The sequence below is a fragment of the Crocuta crocuta genome, unplaced genomic scaffold (assembly GCF_008692635.1).
Source record: "Crocuta crocuta isolate KB4526 unplaced genomic scaffold, BGI_CrCroc_1.0 scaffold310, whole genome shotgun sequence".
Lineage (NCBI taxonomy): Eukaryota > Metazoa > Chordata > Mammalia > Carnivora > Hyaenidae > Crocuta > Crocuta crocuta.
In genome coordinates this window covers 2075900-2093086 of record NW_027532609.1, presented here as the reverse complement: position 1 = coordinate 2093086, position 17187 = coordinate 2075900, and the positions used below count along the sequence as shown (strand labels likewise).

At 46.1% G+C, this 17187-nt stretch overlaps 1 protein-coding gene across 3 annotated transcripts in view; it reads right to left on the bottom strand.

Moving 5' to 3' along the window:
- Positions 1-374: 374 nt before the first annotated feature.
- SNUPN (snurportin 1) overlaps positions 375-17187 on the bottom strand; it is a 21843-nt gene continuing 5030 nt past the window's right edge. For 2 of the 3 annotated variants that reach the window (XM_077780485.1, XM_077780486.1), the window contains exons 3-9: positions 15146-15293; positions 8897-9001; positions 8565-8661; positions 6161-6258; positions 4038-4112; positions 2414-2494; positions 375-958 (exon numbers count right to left, since the gene is read on the bottom strand). In XM_077780485.1, the coding sequence (XP_077636611.1) occupies positions 638-958; positions 2414-2494; positions 4038-4112; positions 6161-6258; positions 8565-8661; positions 8897-9001; positions 15146-15293 (925 nt within the window). In that variant the 3' untranslated portion in view covers positions 375-637. The remainder of the gene's footprint in view (positions 959-2413; positions 2495-4037; positions 4113-6160; positions 6259-8564; positions 8662-8896; positions 9002-15145; positions 15294-17187) is intronic. The other variant, XM_077780487.1, reaches the window with a different exon arrangement.

Below are 17187 nucleotides of genomic sequence, written 5' to 3'. Positions count from 1 at the left end.
CCGAGTCCTGTCTACATGACCTCTCTACATCAAGGGGGCCTAGCACAAGACTTATCTTCTGGAAGACACGACTGTTTGTTGAAGTTGTGAATGAACTCTATTGCATTTTATCTCGGGCAGTGTCTAAACCAAAGAAACTCACACTTCTCAGAAGAGGGAACATATTCAAATACCAAGAACTGCAGTTCCTGGTAAGACCTTTTAGAAAATGACGTTACTAACAGCAGCAACTGGAAACTCAGCAGAATGCTTAAGTGCTAAAAACAGTGCAATGGGCCAAGACTTGAGCAGTCATGGTTTAGGTGGCCTGGGGTACGGGGGTGGGGGTGGATCATGACCACCTAAAGTTTTTAAGAATCACAAACAACTTCTTTCTTAAAGAATTACATGTATTTACATTGTAGATATCTGGGACACACTTTTCATGGGAGTGACTTCTCAAATCCCCAAATCCAAACCCATCCAATCTGGAAACCTCCCTCAACTGCCTGAGCCAGCATTTCAGATAGGAGATAAGCTGTTTCCAGCTGGAGTCGCTTTGGAAAGTCCACTCTAAAATGAAGTCACCTGTTGTTGCCGCTGTCCTCCTCCCCAGCAAGCAAAGTCCTGTGACTGACTCCCCAAGGAGCCACTTTGTTTAGTTCTCCATGAGGCTCCCAGGGGGGTCCAGGCGGTCGGGAGGGCTCTTCGGCTTGGGGGTAGACAGGTGTTCCAGCTCATAGCGCCCATTCTCAGAGGCCTTGTGTGTGACTTTCTCTGTGCCTTCCTGGCCCCTCCTCTTGTGCTCGATAATCTGCTGGAGCTGCTGCCCAGCATATTCCGGCTTGGTGGTCAGAGGGCCAGCTGGCACGGCAACCCCGAGAACATCTGACACCATGTAGGGGCGCAGCCAGCCCACGAGAGGAGTGCTTCCAGGGCTATAGTGGGTCTGCTTGTGGTAGAAGAGAAGTCCGTCTACCTACAAAAGGGGAAACCAAAGTGACTCCTGGGGCCATGTGTTTCCAGGAGAGCCTGTGCACATGGGGGCCACTCCAGCGGGCCAACTCCCTTTCCTGGATCGCTGCCAGTAGAAAAAGAATCCTCATTTCTCACACACGCAATTCCTCTAAGTGAAGAAATGGCCTAGAAATCTAAATTTTTGAAAATAAAAATATAAATAGCACTTTCCTGTTTACCGGGTGCTTGCCTACCCACTACTTCACCCTTTTACCCACCATTGAGGGTGTTTGAGAAAAGGGGCTAGGGCTAGCTCTGGGGGCCTCCCCCCAAAACCCAGGCAGTATAAAGCAGAAACTCAACGCGAACCCGGGTCTTCTGTCCCCGGGTCCCATGAGCTTTTCAGCACTCGGACGTCTCTGTAATAGGAAATGTGTGCCACAAAGGGCACAGGCAGGGGAATGGGACAGGCCCCTCCGAGATGCTGGACTGCTGAACGCAGGGAACACAGGATGTTGAGTAGTCCTGTTCCCCACGCCACTGCTGGCTGCCTGACCTCCCCTAAATTATCTGCAAGCTATGTTCTGGGAAACTCAAGTTTTTCTCAACGGGAAGACCTCCTACAGTCCCACATTTTCTTTTCGTGATTCAGTGACTCATCTCTAAAAAGCATTTATTGTCACTGGGGCATAGGGTTATAAATAAAGATGGTGTTCTTACCACCTTCTTAATTGACTCTCAGAATTGAAGGCAACCCAGCCTTTGCCATTTCCTCATTTGGGAAGCTGTGATCCTTTTAACAAAATTATATCAAGTTCAAGCAAATACTTGTGCGTGACTAGGCAGAATTTTAAAAGGTACAATGGGCAGGGGAAAGTCCGTGTGTTGAGCCTAGAGAGGATAACAGTAGGTTCTGAGGATGACAGAAGGCCACTGGGAACTGAGGAGCTTCTAGGGACATGAGACTTTCGGTGCTAAATCAGGAAAGTTCTGGACAAACCAGGACAAGTCAGTCACCCTGCCTCCATGCCACTGCTCAGCAAGCACGGCCCTCCCCAGGCATCATTTGCTCTTGGAAGGAAGGAAGGACAAGGAGTCTGAACCTCTGTGGTCTGTTAGTCACAGGAGTCCCCAACTTTACAGTCAGCCACGGCAGGCAGGCTTGTAACAGAAAACAGGCACCCCAGAAGGACCTAAGAAGGGAAGCCTTATCCTTCCCTGGGCCCCCGCCTCTCCGCCAGTAAAATGAGGGACATATATGAGTGGGTCCCCTCCAGCTTTGGCATTCTGACTTTTCTAATGGAGTGGAGCTGAGGCTCTGAAGGGCAGCAGCACCTCCTTTTCCAGGAATCAGCTTTCGGCCCTTTTCTGATGCTCTGGCCCAGCAAAGTTGGAGGATATCCTAACGACTCTGGGTAACTGAGCTTCCCTGTGTCCTGCAATCACATCAGAGCAACAAAGACAATGGTTGTGTTACCTCAAAAGGGAAATCCATTGACAGCACCTGACACAAGCTCTCAGGGGTACAAGGGAAATTCTTTAGTCCTACAAATTTAAACTAAAATATAAATTAGAACAAAGAATTAGTACATGTTACAAATCATATTGGTTCTAGCAACTGTATCAAAAAAAAGTTCAGTCTCATCCTTCCCTCCCTCCCCCATCCTCCACCCCCTCTGAATTACTGGGTTGGTGGTTCTCAACCTTACTTATCCACAAGAATCGTCAGGGGAGCTCTTAAAAAATTGCTGAGGCCCGGGCCTCACACAGAGATTTTGGCTGAATTGGCCTGCGATGGGTCCCAGGCACTTTTTTTTTTTTTTTTTAAAGCTGTCCAGATGATTTTCACACACACCCAGGACTGGACTGAGAACCAGTGTCCTGGGCTCGGTTCAGGGACTATATGTTATTCTTGCAGCCATATGACAGTCCTACAGAAGGGCTAGTGAACCCCCTTTTACATCAGCAGGGGTTTTTAGACTGAGCAGTATAATAAAGTGATTAGGACTAAAACTCTAATATGTCAGATTGCTTGGGTTTGACCCCCCACTCTGCCAATCGTTTCATCTCTATATGCCTCTGCTTTCCCCTCTATAAAATAGGATAATGAAAGTATCTACCTCATGGGGTTGTTGCACAGGTTCAATGAGATAATACACGGAGAGTGCTTAGAACATTCAGGGAGAGCAGCTCCCATGTTCCCCTTCCTCAATGAGTGTTTTTCCAGAACCTTCCTGATAACATCACTAGATATTGACCCCATTTATTGTCCTGTAACTGGTTATCCGATTGCTTTTAAGAGTGTTGCACGCAATACAATCAAATGCCAATCTACAGGTGTTTGCTCATAAAATGCCCTGAAAATAGCTGTCGTCTATTTAATCAGAGTGGATGGCAAAGGCACTTGGCCTTTCCTGGACTGTGGGTTGCTGGGGAAGGTAGTCCCACTCTGAGCCTATATTCTCATCTATAAAAGGAGTCAGCTGACTAGGTGAGGTCACTCTCCACTCACATACACAAGCAGAGGTTCTCAAAGTGTGGTCCATGGACCAGGAGTGCCAGCATCACTTGCTGGAAATACAGGCTTCACCCTAGCCCTACTGAATCACAAACACGGGTGAGGAGGGTCCAGGTATCTTCGTTTCACCAGGTCTTCAGACACTGCTGATGCACTTACAGTTTGAGAACTGGAATTCTAGATAGCATTATTAAGAATTATAAAATACTTAGCATTTTATACAATCACTATCTATTAAGCGCATACTATGAAGTATCATGTTAGGAGAACTTGCACATTTGTATCACTTGGTTCTTGGAAGAACCCTGTAAAGTAGGTGTTATTAACCCTATTACACAGATGAAGAAACTAAGGCCAAATGAGGTTATTAACTTTAGTTAATTGCTAGCTAACTTTAGTAATTGTGAAACCAAATCCAGATCTGGTTCAGATCTGGAGGGCTGTTAAGCCCACACCCTTCCCATTATGCCATGCTGCCTCAAAATTAAAAAGATAAGTTTGTGCATAATGATTATGTTTAGATAACAGACCAATCCAAAGCAGTCCACATAGAGAATCCTCCCATTCTAACACCAGGCCTTACGGGATTGAGCTTGGTTTTCTCTCCCAGTCCTTCTTCTGGTAACTTCGAATGCATCCAGTAGAATCGGAAATCAGTCTGCCACAGAGAAGGGATGCAGAAAGATGAAATGCTGCTCATTTTGAATGATGATATGAACAAAACTTCTCTGTCCTAAAGAGCCATGTAATTTATGAAGATCTAAGTTCTTCCAGCATCGCTCTCATGTCTCTTCAAACAGTGCCGTAAGGTCAGAAAGATATTTATATATAATCTTTGGGGATTTTTTTTCTTAAAGTCCAACAGGATTTTTTAATGAATCTTTTTTAATTATTTGTTTTTGAGAGACAGAGAGAGAGAGCAGAGGAGGGGCAGAGAGAGAGAGGGAGACACAGAATCCGAAGCAGGCTCCAGGCTCTGAGCTGTCAGCACAAAGCCTGACACGGGGCTCGAACTCACAAGCCATGAGATCATGACTTGAGCGGAAGTCAGATGCTTAACTGACTGAGCCACCCAGATGCCCCATAATAGTAGTAGAGCCAACACTGATCACTGAAGGCCTACTATGTTGGAGGCCCCATACTAAGGACTTCATACACCCTGATTAGTCCTCAACTGCCCTCTGAGAGCTGGATTACCATCATCTCCATTTTATAGGCGAGCACTCTGAGGCTCAGAGGGATTTTATCATTTGCCCACAGAAAATACCATGGGACCCAGGACTCAAACTCCAAAACATATTATGTTAGCCTTTGTTTTACTTTAATTCTGACGGTTAGAAACTGCTATATAGTTGTAACTTCTCATAAAAAACTTTATTCTCTGAACTACTGATATGTACCCTTCTGTAGCTATTGAGTATCTTTTGTTTCTTGTCCATCATTTTGCTTTTAAAAATTAAAATAAAACAACAGTCTTTGCTATATATTATAGAAATATAGGTAGTTTCAGTTACCAGATTTATAAGTTGTGAATACATGTGAGGAAACATCCTTCAACAGAATTAAAGGAAAACATGCTCTAGGTTGAATTTATGAGATCTGAGTTTCAGGTGTGGCTCTGCACTTGAACAAGGCACCTACCATCTCTGGCTCTCAGCTCCCATCCATTCCTGGATGATGAGGAATGACAACGGTACTCACCTTACAGAGTTCTTGTAAGGGCTTCAGTGAGATAATGCTCACAAAGTGCTCAGCAGTGTAAGCCTTGGCTGTTATTACGATTTCAGCAGCATGCTTTGGGAAATCATGCTTTGGCTAATGGCTATGGAAAGAGGTAGCCTACGGTGACCACCCATGATTGAGCCTTGGGCCTGCCTAGGACCGCCTGCAGGCTTGTGAAAGCACCAGTTGACCCGAGGGCTCCTGATTCAGTAGGTCTGGGAGCTTGCATTTCTAACCACACTGAGAACTACTACGATACACTAATTGGCAGGGAGCACAACAAAACCTCGCTTTAAAATTGGGACGATGACGAGGCAGTGATGGGAGCAGAGACAGAGTCCAAGAGGCCGACCTTGCCTTACTCCAGTAACTGCTACTATCCCTCCTAGGAATCGCCAATCTAGAAAAACACTGGGGGAAGGTGACCCTTGAGGGGAGAATACCGGAGCTCCTCCTCACTTGGAAAGTCTCCTTCCAGAGCTAGCCCCTCAGAGATTCGGGGCTTTGGGTTGAACCAGGGAGGCGTTGCTGTTTTTAGGGACAGGATATGGCTGTGAAGCAGGAGAGGTGGCCAGAGACTACTGGATGGTGACTTCATCCCACCTTCTCTTCCTTGTGCCGCCTGCACAGGCGCCGTCCCCGCTGCCCCCGGCCCTCCCCCCCCGGCCAGCAGTCCTCCCACACTCCAGAGAGAGCGAAGGGGTGGCTGCAGCTCCTAGGGTCCTGGCCTGCCCCTCCGCCCCGTTTCTCTCTTTCCTCCCCTCAAGATTTGCTGTACTTCCCTTAGTTCCTCCTCCTTCTTTTTTTAAAACAAAGCTAATTTAAACACCCTCAGAGAGGCAAGGAACATTAGATAATGTTCTTGATATACCACATCCTGTGCATACCAAGAAGCTGGTCACGTACCAAACCCACATGTTGGGCCACTTTCCCAGGAGGAGAGGAGAAAATAGGAGAAGACATGAGGAGACTACCAATCCTTACCTGGCAGTCATAAAAAGGGTGTCCCCGCCAGCACATCACATCCAGAACATAGTAGGTCTGGTTCACCTCACTGTAAATGCAGTCCAGAATGGTGTAGTCTGGGGACACAGAGCAGAAAGTCAGGATGGGGTTCCCCCTTCTAAGCAGAGTTCCTTAGGGAGAAAGTTCTTCATGGCCCTTCCTTTTTTTTTTTTTTTAATTTAATTTAATTTTGAAGGAGGTGGGGAATGCAAGTGGGGGAGGGGCAGAGAGCAAGGGAGAAAGAGAGATTCCCAAACAGGCTCTGTACCATCAGTGCTTGAACTCACAAACCACAAGATCACACACTGAGCCGAAGTCTGATGCTTCACCAACTGAGCCACACAGGTGCCCCCTCATGGCCCTTTGTTGCTCCCTGTGCAGCTTAAGGGCAACTCAAGGTAGGACAGCATGAGCGGGATCAAGGCAACCCTTAAGCCAGGTGGAAATTCTGAACTTTTATTTCATTTGTTTATTTACTTTAATGTTTATTTATTTTGAGAGGGTGGGGGAGGGGCAGAGAGAGGGAGACACAGAATCTGAAGCAGGCTCCAGGCTCTGAGCTGTCAGCACAGACCCTGATGCAGGGCTTGAACTCACGAACTGCGAGATCATGATCTGAGATTGGACACTTAACTGACTGAACCACGCAGGCACCCCTATTCTGAACTTTTAGATAAACTGGAACATTTACTCACCTTAGAAAAGCTCCAGTCCAAAAGGTAAGTAATCTTCCATCTGAATTTACATGCCCTTTTGAGTTCCTATCATAGGTACTATGTTCTGTGGGGAATATTACCTATAAGTAACTCTTGCCTTTAAGGACCTTACAGTCCAGTGCTTGCTTCGGCAGCACGTATACTAAGGACCTCACAATCCAGTAAAGGATAAGATAAGATGATCATAGAGAGAACCAAGAGCTGAACTGTATAACACAACCTAAGAGCAACAGGAAGTCCAGAAGAGCAAGACTGGAGCAGCAGGAGATGCTGCATGGAAGAGATGGTACATGAACACAGTCTTCTGGGATCAGAGGATTAAAACAATAGGGCAGAGGGGAGGTGGGAGGGCATTTCAGACCGGAATACTGATGCGGCATGAGCAAAGGTGTATAGGTGAAATGAACTGGACACATGTGGGGAGCAGGGAGGCAAGTAGCTGAACAAAGCTAGGAGTGAGTATAGCGAGTAGGGGAAAGACACGAGGTTGGGTGAGCCGAAGCTCATATGTGAAGGGCTCTGACAGCCTATAGAAAAGTCTAGGCTCAGTGCTGAGCACACGAGGAACCACCAAGGGAGCCTGAGCAGGCAGAGAAGAGAACAGCGTTCAGGCCCAGCTCTGCCAACTTCTCCATGAATGACAATGAGCAACTTATTTAACCTCCATGATCTCAGTCTCCTTGACTGAGCCCAGGTTAGAGGGACAGGCTAAGGTTTGGACAATGATACAGGAGAAAATACAAGAGAAAAGGGAATTTGGCAGGAAGCCCCAGCAACAGCTTATGATACTTTATTTATACTCAGCATTGTGAGGAAACTTTTCCCCCCAAACTGCACAGGTCACCTTGTAATGGAGGCCTGTGGGAAAGATGTGTTGACTTCAATTCAGGGATTTGTTGCCCAGTAGGCCTCAATCCAGTGGACAGGACTTGTTTGACCCTGAAGAAGATAGTCTGAATCCAGATGTACAGTTTCAAAGGCATGCTTTCAAAGTGAGTCTTTAGGGGGCGCCTGGGTGGCTCAGTGGGTTGATTGCCTGACATTGGCTCAGGTCATGATCTCACAGTTTGTGAGTTCAAGCCCCACATCAGGCTTGCTGCTCTCAGTGTAGAGAGCCTGCTTTAGATCTTCTGTTCCACCCCCCTCCCTTCCTTACTCCTGCTCACACTCTCACTCTCAAAAATAAATAAAACATAAAAAATTTTTTTTTTAAAAAAGAGTGAGTCTTTAAAATACATAACCAGGGTGTCTGGATGGCTCAGTCGGTTGAGCATCCGACTTCGGCTCAAGGTCATGATCTCACAGTCCATGGGTGTGAGACCCGCATTGGGTTCTGTGCTGACTGCTCAGAGCTTGGAGCCTGCTTCAGATTCTGTGTCTCTCTGCCCCTCCCCTGCTCGCTCTCTTTCTCTCTCAAAATAAAGACATAAAAAAAATTAAAAAGAAATAAAGTAAAATACCTAATCCAAGAACTTCTACTGTCTTTTATGAATTATAAAACTTAATAAACAGGGGCACCTGACTGGCTCAGTTGGTAGAGCATGTGACTTTTGATCTTGGGGTCATGAGTTTGAACCCCTGTTGGATGTAGAGATTACTTTAAAAAGTCTATATTTCTAAAAAAAATTTTTTTTTAACTTAATAAATAGACAATTTTATGTAGGTACCTTTTGCTGTCACTGAGTTTCGCCTGTTGCCTCCAGGCAGAAGGGAAGAAAACCTGTTGACGCAGTAGCCACTCTTGGTGTAGGCACTGGTAGAGCCCTGTGTGGAGAGTTACCACTCCCATTAGGCATCAAGGTCTCCTCACCCTCTTGCCACACAATCCACGGGGGTCTCATCAGCGCAAAGATGGCTCTCAACAAACCCCTCCTGCAGGAAAGCGTTTCAATCCCCAGGCCAGGCGCAGATGAGGAACATGAAGCGCAGAGAATTCCCCCCCGCCGGCCCCCCCGCTACAGCCTAGGCACGCTGGCATAGGGAGGAGGCAGCTACTCACCCTGGAGGCCACGATCAGGGCTCTTTTCCCAACAGGGCACACGACCACGATCCACTCCTGGCCCAGATCTGAAGGGACGTCAATCAACCACTCAGACAGCATCAACTGGGAACACCAAAAAATGGCATTAAAAATCAACAGAGGTGGGGTGCGTGGCTGCCTCAGTTGGTGGAATATGCGACTCTTGATCTCAGAGTTGGGAGTTTGAGTCCCACAGTAGGTGGAGATTATTTAAATTTTTTTTTAATGTTTATTCAGTTTTTTGAGAGAGAGACACACACACACACACAGAGTGTGAGTGGGGGAGGGCCAGAGAGAGAGGGAGACACAGAATCCGAAGGAGGCTCCAGGCTCTGAGCTAGGGGTCAGTACAGAGCCTGACGTGGGGCTTGAACCCACGAACTGTGAGATCATGACTTGAGCCGAAGTCGGCCGCTTAACCGACTGAGCCACCCAGGTGTCCCGGGTGGAGATTATTTAAAAAATAAAATATTGAGGGGCGCCTGGGTGGCTTAGTCGGTTAAGCGTCTGACTTTCGCTTAGGTCATGATCTCACGGTTCGTGGGTTCGAGCCCCGCGTCGGNAGAAATAAATAAAAATATTTAAATAAATAAATAAATAAATAAAATTAAAAAAAAATATTGAAAAGAAAAATCAGCAACGGTGTGCTGATGCAATATTTGCACCAACAAAAATTCACATGCTATATATATAAAATGAAAATACACGTAAGGCTGACAGTGGACCTATACCCAATTGCTCTTAGTCGACTTGTCTCAACTGACACTGACTCGATGGAGGCTGCGTGAACTTCACTGTGAACTTCAACTTCTCTCTTCATCCTCGTTTCCTGCATCCATAATTCTTACTACCTCGCCTCCTGTGTCTGGGTGATGGGACCCTCTTCCTCATCTTACTCTGTCCATCTACCTGCCATCCTCATAACTATTAAGTTCCAGGGACTATAACCTCAGAGATGAATAAGGTCCCTGACCTTGAGATGCTCTTAATCTAGACCATTTCCCGAACTTGTGACACCAAATACTGTACAAAAAAATCTGCCTCAAAAAAGGGAGGAGTGGCAAAATGAATCTGCAAAGATTAAGCCTTCTACTCATGGCTCACAATCCCTCCCATCTACACAGACTGGCCTATCAACTAATCCCTTCCACGGACTCTCTCATCTCTCCTTCCCCTTGGCCCACAAAATGCTCAAGCCCTAATCATAAAAAACAAAACAATAATGAAAACCTTTTAACACTCTGCATTTCTGTTAAACGATTTCACTTTCTCCTTTTTAAAACAACTTCATATTTCTTTTCTTTTATAATGGTTCATTTATTTATTTTGGGAGAGAGAAAGGGTGAATGGGAAGGGGTGGAGGGAGAGAGAACCCTAAGCAGGCTCTGCGCTGTCATCGCAGAGCCCGAGTCAGAGGTCAAACTCATGAACCACAAGATCATGACCTGAGCTGAAATCAAGGGTCAGACGCTTAACTGACTGAGCCACCCAGGTGCCCCGACAACTTCATATTTCTTGATGCTGCCCTCCTGCCCACTCTAACACCCTCAGTCCAGATTTGCTACCCCCGCAGCCCTGCCAACAGCCATCAGTGACCTCCTCTCTCTCTTCCCTACCCTCCCCTTATCCTCCTGGCTCTAGGCTCCACTCCCCTAGGCTGCTTGTCACCACCTCCTCGTCCTCCTTGACACGGGTTCCCTTAGCCCTGTGACACAGTGCTATTCTCTTTTTTTCCCTCCAAACACTCTGCCAAAACAATGTACAGAGTCTTCAGGAGGCTGTTTTAGGTCCCCCTTCTTTTCTCTTAGATGCTGTCCCATTGGGGCTGGACCGCATTATATTTGCAGCCTTACCTGCCACTTCTGAGAGGACACCTTCTAATTCTCCTTCCTTTCCTTTTTTCTTATGTAAGCTCTACACCCAAAGAGGGGCTCTAACTCATGACTGTCAGATCGAGAGTCGCATATTCCACCGACTGAGCCAGTCGGGCACCCTAATTCCCCTTCTTTCTCATTTCCAGACTGCCTTTCTTTCCTCCAGACCTGTATTTGCAGCTGTCCACGTGGTATTTGTTTCTTTGCTTGCTCTCTCTGTACCTTAAACTCAATGTACCCAACACAGGATTCACTGCCTTTGGTCGCCTAAGTACCTTCCATCCCTGAAACTCCCCTTTCCCTTTCTGCATCCTGTATCCCTGTTAATAGCAACACCACTTGTTACCAAATCTTAAACCAAGGCGTAATCAACACTTCCTTCAAGAATGGTACTGCTACGACACCAAAAGCACAAGTGATGAAACACAGGAGACGTAAGTAAGACTACACCAAAATTTAAAACTTTAGTGCCACCATTGATACCAAAAACAAAGGAAAAAGATAACCCACAGAATGGGAGAAAATATTGGAAATGATGTACCTGATAAGAGACTTGTATCTAGAATGCATAAAGAACTCTTACAACTTAATGATAAAAGACAGCCCAATTGAAAAGGGGCATAGATATTTCTCCAAAGAAGATATACAAATGGTTACTAAGCATGTGAAAAAGATGGTTGATACCGTTAGTTATCAGGGAAATGCAAATCAAAACCATGAGACACAACTTCACACCCACTAGGATGGCCATCCTCACATGGATGGACAAAGACAAGCACTGGCAAAGGTGTGGAGACCCTGGAGCCGTCACACACCGCTGGTGGGGATGTAAAGTGCTGTAGTCACTTTGGAAAACAGCCTGGCAGTTCTTCAAAATGTAAAACACAGAGTTACCACGTGACCTAGTAATTCCATTTCCAGGTATATACCCAAGAGAAATGCAAACACGTCCACACCGAAACGTGTTTGCGAAAGGTCACAGAAGCATTATTCACAATAGCTGAAAAGGGAAACAACTTAAGCAGTCACCAACTGATAAACGGATAAACAAAATGTAGCATATATCTATACAAGAGGATAGACTTTTTAATGTTTATTAGTTTTGAAGGAGAGAGGCAGGGAGGGAGGGAGAGAGAGAGAGAGCACAAGTAGGAGAGGAGCACAAAGAGAGGGAGACACAGAATCTGAAGCAGACTCCAGGCTCTGAGCTGTCAGCACAGAGCCCGACATGGGGCTTGACCTCATGAACCGAAAAATCAGACTTGAGCCAAAGTTGGCTTAACTGACTGAGCCATCCAGGTGCCCCAATAGAACATTATTTGGCAATAAAAAGAAATGAAGTTCCAACACATGCTCTAACACAGATGAACCTTGAAAACCTTATGCTAAGTGAAGAAAACCAGACACAAAGGTACATCTTGTATGATTGTAAGAAAGGTCTAGAAGAGGCAAACCCATAGAGAAAATAGATTATTGATTGCTAAGGGCTGGGGGAAAGGAAGGATGGGAACTGACTGCTGATGGGTATTAGGGTCCTTTTTGGGGTGATGAAATGTTCTGGAATTAGTGGTAACAGTTGCACAGTCTGTGAATATACTAAAAACCACTGAATGTGTAAAAACCTTGTAAATGTGTGAATTGTATGGTATGTGAATTTATCTCAACATGGCTGTTTAAAAAAATCGTACCTTGGGGCACCTGGATGGCTTAGTCGGTTAAGCGTCCGACTTTCACTTAGGTCATGATCTCACGGTTCGTGGGTTCGAGCCCCGCGTCAGGCTCTGTGCTGACTGCCAGCTCAGAGCCTGGAGCCTGCTTCGGATTCTGTGTCTCCCTCTCTCTCTGACCCTCCCCTGCTCACGCTGTCTCTCTCTCTCCTAGAAATAAATAAAAAAATATTAAAAAAAAAAAAAATCATACCTAATACTTGTGGGGCTCCTGGCTAAGTATTTAGGGTATACTCTCTCATTTAATCCTTCTAACAATCCCGTCAAATAGTACTGTAACTGTCCCCATCTACAGATAAGAAACCAGAGATTTAGAGAGGGTAAGTAACTTGCTTAAAGTTAACAAAGGGCCTGGCTTTGAGGTCAGGTCAATGTGACTTCAGAGCTTAAATCTTTAACCACTTCTCATACTGCCTATTTTATCCAACCCATTGTTAAATTCCATCCGTTCAACCTGACAACATTTTTCATACTCATGACCTCTTTTCTTTACACCTTCACTGCCCTCAGCACCCATCATCAGATTGTTTTGGCAAAGCTAAGCTCCCTAATACAGTCTCTCTCTTCCAGGTCCTTTTATATACACTGACAGGCATGTCATATACAAAGTCTCAACTCTGTCAGTGGTTCCCCAAAATCTAAACCACAGTCTAGGGGTACCACAGTCTAGGCTCAGTCAGTTAAGCACCCAACTCCTGATTTTGGCTCAGGTCATGATCTCATGGGTCATGAGTTTGAACCCCAAGCAGGGCTCTGTGCTAACAGTGTAGAGCTTGCTTGAGATCCGCTCTCTTCCAGGCTCTCTCTGCCCCTCCCCTGCTCGTGCTCTCTCTCTCAAAACAAAACAAACAAAAACCTTAAAATAAGTAAGTAAATAAAAAACAGTCTAAATTCTTGCACATATTTCTTAGGTTTTAAATGTTTATTTATTTTGCAAGAGAGAGAAAGAATCCCAAGCAGGCTCCTTGCTGTCAGCACAGAGCTGGACATGGGGCTTGAACTCATAAAATGTGAGATCATGACTTGGGCCGAAATCAAGAGTCCAAAGCTCAATAGACTGAGCCACCTAGGTGCCCCCCCAGGTCAGGGCTTTTGCACTTTTCAGAATGAGTCATTTTTTAAAGGATATAACCTTTTCTGAAGATGTAATCTCTATACCTAATGTGGAGCTCAAACCCATAATCCTGAGATCAAGAGTTGTGTGCTCTACTGACTGAGCCAGCCAGGCGCCCCGAGAGGTGGGGGTGCTGCACCTATTTCTACTGTATTCCTTCCCTTCCCTCACTGGCCTGCAGGCTGCTTACAACACACCGCCTCAGGGCTCTTGCTCAGGCAGTTCCTACTGCCAGGAACGCCCCTCTGCCTATCAATGTCCCACTCGAGCTTCAAAGCTGCCTCCTCATTCATTAACCTTTTCCTAATTTCACAACCCTACTTCCATCCCTGTTGGAAGCCAATCTCACTTTCTTACAGCAAAAACCATAATCTCTACTTATTCCAGGAGCATAGGGGCCATTTCTGGCCCTTGTCTATCTTCCCGCACAGAGCAGGGCCTTCAACAGTGCTTGCTGAGCAGAACTGAACTGTACTCTGTCACAGGAGATGCTATCTATGCTGTAGTTGGGGCACCGAAAGAAGATGGGAGTGTGTGTGCCCAGGAACCATATTCTAAAGGTGAGAAAGGATTCTGAGGGGACAAGACACTTGGGTTCTGGAGAGAAGAATATAGACCCCGGTCCCACTTGGACCAATACCCTGCCTTCTGGAACAGCCGGACTGCCGGAAGCACTGAACAGTTTCCATGCCTGCTTCTCCTATGGCTCCACAAACCACACTGCTTTCTTTCTGCAACCTACAGACCATGCCATCACGTTTGTTATCGTCAGCCATTGTTTTATGGAGGCCACCTGGCTGGCCAGGGGGGCGGCCATGCGGGCTCCCCATATTCAAGAGCAGCTGTACCTCCCACCTTGCACCATCTGAATGTGAAGATCCAAGCCTGGCATGATAGTGCCCTCCTTGGGAAAGATACCAACCTAGGAGGTAGGGTGAGGGCAGGGCTGGGCTGGGAGGGCCCGATCCGGAACCACTCTATGGCGACCACTGAGAAATGACAAGTGCATGCAATCTGGTAGTGTATCAATAGCTCAGTGGTTTTCTGCAGCAGGCCAGTGACCTTTGGTTATAGTATGGCGTAAATGTTCTCAAACCCACCAGCCACAGCTTCCCTCAGTGACCCCCAGGCAGCACACGGCACTGGAAGCCATCTCTCTTCTCAGTCCACACGCTTCACGCACAGCGGCAGCTTCTTTGCTGTCCCCATTCCTGTCTCCTCCTCCTCTCTCTTTTTTTAATGTTTATTTTATTTTTGAGAGAGAAAGAAAGAGAGAGAGAGAACCAGTGGGGGAGGTGCAGAGAGAGGGAAACCGAGGATCTGAAGCAGACTCCGTGCTGACAGCAGAGAGCCCAATGTAGGGCTTGAACTCACAACCTCAAGATCATGACCTGAGCTGAAGTCAGATGCTCAGCCCACTGAGCCACCCAGGCGCCCCCTCTTCCTTCTCTCTTTATGGCAGCATCTCCTTCAGTGGGATTTGACCTGGCCTCCCCTTCTCTGGACTACTCACTTGATTAGCATAGCGTTTTGGTAACTTCTTGCCAGTGTCAATGTCCATCTCTTCATCATCTTTCTTATCTTCTTCTTCCTCACTCTCCATCCCTGTCCAGTCATCTTCAGCCAGTCGTCTGGCATGATTCACGTAATCCAGCCGCTTACTGGAGAAAAGAAGGTGCAAGGACAGTCCTTTATATCTTATAGGAAGACCCCCTACAATGTGACAAGTGTAGCTTAATTCAAAGGCTCCAAGTTCAGGAGCACCCTGGGGGTTCTGGTGGAAGGGATGGTAGATTTTCCTTCCTAAAGCTAAACTAGTGATGGCTCCCTCACTGGTCCTAGATAGGAAACCCCCTCTGAAAACACTCGGCCTTCCTCCGAGTTTCTTAAAAATGGGCAAAGTAATGAGCACTGAGTGTTATGTGGAAACTAATTTGACAATAAACTATTAAAAAAAAAAAATGGGCAAAGTAAAATGCTGAAAGGAATTTTCAAGGTTCGCTATCTGGAAAGGCTGACCCACTCCCACCCACCCCATTTCAGATTCCCACATCTCTACCCAGGTGACAGCAGATACTCTCCTCCCTGGCAGGCATCTAGTCCAAAGGCCTCAGGTGATTGAAGAGAAGAATCACTGGGACGCGGGTGAGGAGTTTAAAACAAGGACCACTTTTGGGCCTTTCCAACTTACATAGCTTTCTGAGGGGCGGCCAGGCCTTCTAGCTCTTATCTAACTTTCAAAACAGGCCTCTCAGTTTACGATTTAATCTATTTCTTGTTTTTGCTTTATTGTTAACCTTCTCTTTAAAAAAAAACAAACAAACTATATATTCTAGAAAGCTTGGGCAATTGGTTAAGCAAGAATAAGAACTGTTACGGGACGCCTGGATGGCTCAGTCAGTTGAGCATCTGGCTTCGGCTCAGGTCATGATCTCACAGTTGGTGTGTTCGAGCCCCGCGTCGGGCTCTGTGCTGACAGCTCAGAGCCTAGAACCTGCTTCGGATTCTGTGTCTCCCTCTCTCTCTGCCCCTCCCCCGCTCATGCTCTGTCTGTCTCTGTCTCTCAAAAATAAATAAAAATGTTAAAAAAGAATAAGAACTGTTTGGAACCTGATTGTTCCAAAGTGATCTGTAGATACCCCATAACCCCCTGCAGTTGGTTTCCTCAATGCTGAGGCCAGAGATCCAGGAGAGTGTGAGACCCGCTCAGCTGGTTACTTCTCAGATAGTCTCAGACACACGAGTTCACGCACATTCAAGCAAGGGCACACACCAGAGGGGGCACATGCAATCAAAATGGGATTTTAATTCAGGAAGAAGGAAGGGGGCACCCCAATGGCTCAGTTGGTTGAGCATTCAACTCCGGCTCAGGTCATGATCTCGTGGTTCATGGGTTTGAGCCCCGCACTGAGCTCTGCACTGACAGTGCAGAGCCTGCTTGAGATTCTCTCTGTCCCCCTCCCATACTTGTGCTCTCTTTCTCTCTCTCAAATAAATAAATAAATAAACTTTATAGAAAAATAAAAATAAAAGAACAAATGTGCAGAACAGTGCTCTGTATACTACTCTTGTTAAAAACATGGTATGTCCACATACAACCACACACTTGCTCATATGTGCACAGAGTATCTTTGGAAAGATACACAGGAAACTATAATATGGGAGAGGAACTGAATGGCTAGAGGATGGAATTGGGAGGGAAACTTTTTTTTTTTAATTTTTTTTAAAGTATCATGTTACATTAGTTTCAGGTGTACAATACAGTGATTCAATTCTCTCTACATTACTCTATGGTAGCTACCACAAATGTAGCTACCATTTGTTACCATATGATACTGTAATAATATTGAGTGTATTCCCTATGCTATACCTTTTATTCCCATGACTTATTCATTCCATAACTGGAAGCCTATATCTCCTACTCCCCTTGGCCCATTTTGCCTATCTCCCACACCCTACCCCTCTGGCAACCACCAATTTGTTCTCTGTATTCACAGGTCCGCTTCTGCTTTTTTTTTTTTTTTTTTTTTTTTTGGGGGGGGGGGGGGGGAAGGG